The sequence below is a fragment of the Salvia splendens genome, chromosome 11 (assembly GCF_004379255.2).
Source record: "Salvia splendens isolate huo1 chromosome 11, SspV2, whole genome shotgun sequence".
Lineage (NCBI taxonomy): Eukaryota > Viridiplantae > Streptophyta > Magnoliopsida > Lamiales > Lamiaceae > Salvia > Salvia splendens.
Window position 1 is genome coordinate 25476274 of NC_056042.1, and position 8505 is coordinate 25484778.

General features: G+C 35.6%; 1 protein-coding gene across 1 annotated transcript; it reads right to left on the bottom strand.

Annotated features, from left to right (window-relative positions):
- Nucleotides 1-4128: 4128 nt before the first annotated feature.
- Nucleotides 4129-7719, bottom strand: LOC121756128 (putative UDP-glucuronate:xylan alpha-glucuronosyltransferase 3). Its single transcript, XM_042151591.1, has 4 exons — nt 7412-7719; nt 6166-6375; nt 5405-6030; nt 4129-5312 (listed from the first exon to the last, which is right to left on the bottom strand). The coding sequence occupies exons 1-4, from the start codon at nt 7465-7467 to the stop codon at nt 4282-4284; spliced, it is 1923 nt and encodes a 640-aa protein (XP_042007525.1). The 5' UTR covers nt 7468-7719; the 3' UTR covers nt 4129-4281.
- Nucleotides 7720-8505: the final 786 nt, after the last annotated feature.

Below are 8505 nucleotides of genomic sequence, written 5' to 3' on the forward strand. Positions count from 1 at the left end.
TCGTGGGATTGATTGGATATATATAGGCAAAACTGATAGATATTGATGGATTTGGTGGTTGGAGAGATTTTAGGAAGTATAGATATGGGGAAATAATTTGGTGATATGGTTTAGAGAAATATATTTGACCAAGTCAACTAGGAAAAGATTTAATTAGATTTATTTGATTTTTTTTTTCTTTTTCTTTTTTTTTACGGGTATTAAAAAAATGTAAAGCTGAGCATATGGCTTATATAAACAGTGCTGAAATAGATCACATGTAATGTTTATATTATCAAACTAAATCTATTTAAGTCGAACACGACTACATGAGTACACAATGCTACAATAGTTCATATATAATGCTTATAATAATATACTCTAAACAAACTCGCACCTAATTAATGAACTTGCAACCAAGTATGGCTGACCCAGGACTTGATGTATTAATTTCCCTATCTATAATTATACCTTAACTAATATTTGTATGGTTTTTTTTAATAGGCAGCTCAAAACAAGCTATGAATAAAATAACCCAATAAAAAATTATGCACGTGTGGGACTGCACATATTTTACTGGCCCACTATTCGTCTAGTAAAAATTAACAAAGATTAGTGTTCATTTGTTTCTTTTTCTTTAATTCTTTAGAAGAGGAGAGACTACATTACTTTATTTAATCAAAATACTATAAGTTTTACATAAATGTTGCACGATAAGTAATTACCACATGCTAATTTAGGTGGGTCCTTACAACTCTTTAGTGTTAAGTTTCAAATAGATCACAGCCCTTGAATCCCTGGATTGGATGGTTATCCCTGGATTGGATGGTTGTGATTAGGTGTGCACAAACCGAACCGGCCCGCTCTTGAATCCCTGGATTGGATGGTTGTGATTAGGTGTGCACAAACCGAACCGGCCCGGCGGTTAACCGCCGGTTCGTGCCCGCCGGTTCATAAACCGGAACCGGCGGTTTGAACCGTCCGGCGGGTTGCCGGTTCCAACGGGCCGGTTCAGGGTCGAAGGATGCGTGAACCGTGAACCGGCGGTTCAACGGTTCAAACCGCCGGTTCAACCGAATTTTTTTTAAAAAAATTATTTATAAAAATTGATTTTAATATTTAAAATCAATATTTACAAACAAATGTATACAAGAAATTCGTAATAGCCCATATATATTTGATGGGCTTGCGAATTTATGAAACCATTCTTGGTTGTTTCTCGTTTATAGAGACATCCTTGAATGTTTTATGTTCCACTTTCGATGTGGGACAAACTCGTTCTTGGTTGTTTCTCTTTTATAGAGACATCCTTGAATGTTTTATGTTCCACTTTCGATGTGGGACAAAATCATTCTTGGTTGTTTCTCTTTTATAGAGACATCCTTGAATGTTTTATGTTCCACTTTCGATGTGGGACAAACTCATTCTTGGTTGTTTCTCTTTTATAGAGACATCCTTGAATGTTTTATGTTCCACTTTCGATGTGGGACAAAATATGTTGAAGTACTTTCTTTTATAACTACATGTTTAGAGCATTCATTCATATTTTTCAAATGTGGGATATAAAACTTTCTTTTGTCTTATACTTTTCTTCATGTTTTGTATGATATATATAAACAAAATTATTATTCAAATATATTCTTGATTGATAAAAATAAAGAATTATTGAGAAATATGATTTGTATATAGAAAATATTTATTTGTATAATAATTATTGTTAGGTTTATACAATTTGTATAAGAATTATTCTTTCAATGTGTATAATATTATTTATTAGTTAACATATATATAAATTTATAAACATAAGTAAATCATTAATAATAAATAAAATATTAAGTAGTGGTTATTAATTTTTGTAAATAAAATATATTCATTATAAGTTGAAATACACTCTCTATAATTCAATACACTCTCTATAATTCAAGTAGTGTTTTCCCTATAATTCAATACACTCTCTTCCAATTTAAATGCTCAAGTCCAATATTAAGTATTGATATTTTAAAAATCAAAAGGTTTAACTTTAAGTAGTGTTTATTAATTTTTGTAAATAAAATATATTCATTATAAGTTGTAATTTTTAGTCTAATTCAAATTTATTATCAATAAAATTGTAATTTTCACCTTATTGTTTGAAATTTGTTTAAGCACATTTTATACATAATAAAGACTAAAAAGTAAAAAAAAATTACTCCATACTTAAAGTTGGATTTGATTTTTAAAATGCCAATACTTGGATGATAGTATATTAGATTTTATTTAATTTAGAAGATAGTATATTGAATTATTCTCTTTTATAGTTACACATTTTGGATGTGTTACTCTTTATTTCAATGTGGGATAAAAGTCTTTATTTATAAGTATATTATAGATCGTCCATCATTCTTCGTCTATATTAATACTCTATCTTCTATTACTATAATTTAACAACAAATATTATTACATAAACTATTATTCATTAGTTCTTTATCATTAATGATTTGCTTAGGTTTATAAATTTATGTATATGTTAACTAATAAATAATATTTGCACATTGAAAGAATAATTCTTATACAAATTGTATAAACCTAACAATAATTATTATACAAATAAATATTTTCTATATACAAATCATATTTCTCAATAATTCTTTATTTTTATCAATCAAGAATATATATTTGAATAATAATTTTGTTTATATATATTATACAAAACATGAAGAAAAGTAGAAGATAAAAGAAAGTTTTGTATCCCACATTGGAAAAAGATGAATGAATGCTCTAAACATGTAGTTATAAAAGAAAATACTTCAACATATTTTGTCCCACATCGAAAGTGAAACATAAAACATTCAAGGATGTCTCTATAAAAGAGAAACAACCAAGAATGATTTTGTCTCACATCGAAAGTGAAACATAAAATATTCAAGGATGTCTCTATAAAAGTGAAACAACCAAGAATGAGTTTGTCCCACATCGAAAGTGGAACATAAAACATTCAAGGATGTCTCTATAAAAGAGAAATAACCAAGAATGGTTTCATAAATTCACAAGCCCATCAAATATATATGGGCTATTATGAATTTCTTGTATTCATTTATTTGTAAAAATTGTTTTTAAGTATAAAAATCAATTTTTATAAATAAAAAGTATTTTTTTTAAATTTCGGTTGAATCTCCGGTTCAAACCGGTGAACCGCCGATTCATGCCAAAAACCAGCGATTTTGAACCGCTTCGTGAACCGGTGGTTTTTTGAACCGGAACCGGAACCGCTGGGACCCTTGGCGGGCCGGTTCTGGTTCATGCATATGATGAACCGTGAACCGCCGGTTCATGAACCGGAACCGGTGGTTCAGAATCGTTGTGCATGCCTAGTTGTGATCAAAATAGCCGAGCTACATTAATTGATGAAAAATCTACATTATTAGTCGATGTACATTATTAGAATGAAAATCTACATTATTATACTATAATGCTACATTATTAGTCGTTGTACATTATTAGAATGAAAATCTACATCATTAAATGACACATGACATTAACCTAACCATTAGATGGAAAAATCGTGAGGCTGAGATTCGGTTGAATGCTTGGACAATATTTACATGTTGAATTTGAATACATCCCTACTAATTTAAATCTAAATACTCCCTCCTTTTTTCTTAGAAACAAAAACTTTCCTTTTGATCCATTTCTTCTTTTTTATCTAATAAAGTGAGACTCGTTTTCCATTAACACACATCTTCTTTCTATCTATCTTTTACTTTACCAATTTTTCAATAAAACTCATGTCATTCTGAAATTTTCTATTTTTAGGAAACGGATGGAGTATAGTATATTCAACAGATATACAAAATGATAAATGAATATTTTAAAAAGTTAGAAGGTAAAACTCTGAAAAGAAACACCAAACGCCAGAAAGATATCAGTTACTCCTTCCGTCCGCGAATAGGAGTCTCATTTATTTCTAGCACGGGTTTAGAAATGTTAAAAAAATAAGTGAAAAAAAAATTAGTGGAATATGAATCTCAATTTGTATATACTTTCTCTGTCCACAAAAAAGAGTCTCATTTGTGTCCAACCATTGTGGATGCCCTAAGTAAACATTAATACTGTTCATTTTGTAAAATACTACTACTATAATGAGAAGCAGTATATTGTGTTATATGCATGTTACTCATGAACTTCAAACCTTTATAAAGCATCACTTCACTTCACCTGTATAGTAGTATAAAACGTTAGATTTTCTGTCAGCCGACATACAGAAAAAGAATTCAAGGTGTAAAAGGAAAAAAGGAGTAAAAAAATGAAAAACTAAGCCAAAGATCATAAAGAAGCTGTTTGAGCAGAAGATGGTGGCGGCTGCGGCAGAGTCGCCGTGGAGTTGTCCGTCCAGTTCTTGTCCCCCCAGTGCCACAACATGCTTTCCCAGAAGCAGAAATCTTCGAAGCAGGTCGTCAGCCGCGGATCCTGTATCTTAATTTGCCAGTGCCCGTCGCTATAGTTACCTTTCTCAGCCTGCCTGCGATCCCACTCCAGAGCTGCCTTCTGCTTCGATCGAAGCAAGCAGTACTTCTGTAACTTCTCCGGCATTGCATCATGGACCTTCCACCATGTCCTGTGCGCCACATCGCTTGCAAATTCCTGCAATATGTCCACGTTCCAGTTGCAGTCGTAGTCCCTGAAACACAGCCATGGTTTCATCCCCAAATAGTGAAGCACGTATAGCACTGGCGGATCAGCACCAAACAGACGCGTCTTCATCTCTTTCCTCTCCGGCTCGTCACCAATCCAAAAGTGTTTCAAGAAATTCATGTGTTTAGGGATCCGATGCCACCATGGGAAGATCTCATTCAAGTACCCTTGGTCTCCACCGTTGTACGACTCTATCTCGTTGATGTGGTCCATCAGCAGCTCAAACGTGCAGTTTGATGGCTCGATCACCATCACCCCCGAGTTGAAGAGGGTCGCGTTGTTCCCTGTGGCTGTTATCTCTGGCATCTCGAAGATGAAGTCGATGTTTCTCAGAACTAACAGATCAGCATCTATGAATATAATCTTGTCGTAATCAGTCAACTGCCAAAGACGAAACTTGCTGTAGTTCCATTCATTGTAGGCATCTCGTTCTGCCTTTGGATTTCTTATTCTTTGAATCGTATGGATTTTCCATCCCGCCTCCTCAAGGCCGCCCCTGTGGTAGTCGCTGATACTTTCATCAACTAGTATCACAAGATCACGAGTCGAACCTGCCATACGGATGCTCTGAGCTGCAGCAATCGCCCCACAGACGTAGACGTGAGCTGAGTGCAGAATAGTTGCATATGCTTCTCGCCTTGCATTACCCGAGTTCCAATTATCTGCACATACACAAGTATAAGCTCAAGAACATGCTGCTACAACCAAACATGCCCGAATGAGTTATATACGACACTATAACATTTGAACTAACCTTCGGTCTTAAGAGGAATTGCAAGTTCGCATGACCCGACTGGAAGGTTGAGCTTTTCCCTCAGTTTATTCAAATTGGGCTTATACAGCCATATGTTGCCTTCCCTTACAATCAGCTCTTTGCAAGTAAACAGATTAGGGGTCGGGAAACACTCGGTGATTAGAAGAACATGCACAGGATGATACCCCTTGGCCATTGCAGCTACCCTTGCAGCTTCAAGTTGTAAGTGGAAACGAGCTATGTCCCTTGCCCAGTTTTGCTTGGATTTATCACACGGAAGCTTCACCACAATAAGATCCAACCGTGGTTTCCCCGGGTAGTGAATTCTGGGTAAAGAAGGACAAGTGGGAACATCGAACTCTTCTTCCTCGTCTAGCCATTCTGGATATAATGTTTCCCAAGTAACATTGGGAGAGGCATAATCTGTGAAAAGCACGGCATGCTCTGCATCCGGTAACAACTGCTTCCACTGACTAATTTCTTCCTCGTTGAGATTCAGCAACCCTACTCCCTTATACTCATCCCTGTCGGTTAGTCTCTCCATTGCTGCCGATGCTTCATCCCAGTCGATATCTAAATGTGATGTGTAACTTTGATCTATGCCAAATCTATCGGCCAAATTTGACCTTCAATAAAGTATCACAATAAAAGAGTGACTACAGTTAGAAAAGCAGAAAGAAAATTTATCCAGCCAAACTGTGAAACCACTGTTACAGATAATAACACGATTTAAGGAATGATGAGTGAATAGGATATGATACCTATATCGAGAACGGGACATATGATCTGAATCATGAATTGACGGAGAACGTAGAATTGTGAAAAATGCTCCAATTATGATGATGATCATCACAGCCTTCAAGGTGGAGAACTTGAAGCTCGATATCCTGTCCATAATGGATCGATAAAGGGATCGTTCCCCATCTTTAAATACTCTACTTCTAAGAAACCTTCTTTTGCTTGTATCCTCACTAAAAACAACCACAACAAAAAGGGTAGATCAGATATAGAACTAGAATCGCATTCAAAAAGGGGTGAAGTTGAAAGTATCAAGCCATCTTAGAGAACAATGGATATCTAAGGTGACATACTGATCATCAGTGTATCTAAAAGGGGTGAAGTTGAAAGTATCAAGCCATCTTAGAGAACAATGGATATCTAAGGTGACATACTGATCATCAGTGTATCTTTGCAATGTCATTGAATCCCAGAAAACTCATGTGCTTCAATTACAGCTAGAGATGAAGGATTTCTACTTATGAACCTAAAAGAAGCTGGAACAAAATCTGCTGAATCAACAGATTAACGAGTTTATTGTAAGTTCGGGTATGCTTATTCCTGACCATAAACATCATAATCTCTCAAACCCCCAACCCCAAATCTTCCAAATGAGACAGTGTGGCAGTCCACTTATCTTCAACCACCTCATCTAGTAGGAAAGTAACCAGCTTAATTACCAAATTATGAACTACCAACATCTCTACTCATCTAAATGATTGGAAATAGTCAACACGGCGACAATGAAAAGCAAGTTCCACCAAATTCTCCCTGTTAATTACTTGTAAAATGCACCAAACAAGGCGTACAATACAACAAAATCTTCAATAAACTATTTTCAAGAGCAGCACATTGAAAAGTTCAACACATAAAACTGCACCTAAACCAGGATAACTTTTTATAGTCTCAAACAAGAAAACATAGGGAACCAGAAATTCACCAACCCTCCAAGCTCTGGACTACTTTTCACCAACCAATCATCAAAATGCACAAAAATTAGCTCATTACCTCAAAAACCCCACAATTATATCCACACCGACAATGTCAGTCAAACATCTCGGAATGAAGTGCATAAAAGCAGCAATTAAACCCAAAGAAAACAATCCTTCAAAAAAATAAAAACCCAAAGAAAACAAGATGGAAATGCGAAATCGAGAGACAATCCAAGAAACGCAAGTAGCAGTCAGAATGTAGAAAATTACGGTGAAAATTAGTGAAATTGAGCCTTACTTATTGAAAGAGAGCCTATGCCTGGACTCTAGCGAAGTAGGCGAGGTTCCTCTCATATTTTTTTGCGGCTCAGTCGCAACTCAGGAAAGGCTGCAACTCATCTCAAGAAAAAAAACAGAAATACTATTTGTTTTGTTCAAATAACAACAAATCCAAGTTTGGGAGGATTAGAAAAAGATGCTTTTGGAATTCCAAGGTTGTGGATTCATAGAAAATGGGGCATAGCTTCCAATTTTAGGAAACCAGGATCGAGAGAGAGAGAGAGAGAGAGAGAGAGAATGCCAAACAATGAGAATTTGATGTCAGAGAGAGAACTTGTTTAATAGAAGGTGAAGTCAAATTAAGGTCAAGGAGTTTTTTTATCTCTTAATCTGCTGTTTTATCTCTATTAGTACTAATATGATTGAAAGGGAATAGATTAGGGAAATAAAGGAAATTAGTGATAAGTTTTTATGTTTGTGTGTAAAGCTTATACTGCTGAGTATTTTAAATGTGATCAACATTCAACTGTATGCAGATTATAATCTCTTTTTGGAGAAAGTTTAGTAGTAGGTGAATTCATTTTTGTTGCTATTTTAATCAGAGGCTGTCATTGTCACTAAAACGAACCATTCATAATGATTAATTTTATTTTATTGATCTGTTAGACCGAATCAATCGTCTGACTCTTAGGGCATCCACCACGCAGGCCGTCGGCGTTCCACGGGCCGTTCCGCCGGAACGAAACCGCGGCGGCACGCGTTGCAGCCTCCGTTCCGATGCCAAACCGTTCCCAAACCGTGCCGGGTGCCGACGGCACGACCCGCGGCACGGTCCGAGCCGCCACGCGCTTCGGCGACGTGGCTTCTCCCCGCGTCGTGCGTGACGTCCACTCGCCGGTCCGCGAGTGGGCGTCGTCACTTGCTGACTCAATAATTCATTTTTTTTAAAAAAAATCGATTTAAAAAAAAAAATAATTTTAACGGTAATATTACCGTTTTTTAACATTTTCATTTTTTTTAAAATTTTTATTTTTATTTTCTTATTCTATAAATACTCCTACTACTTCATCCTCATTTCACACACAACTACACATCTATTCTTCCTAAATCAAC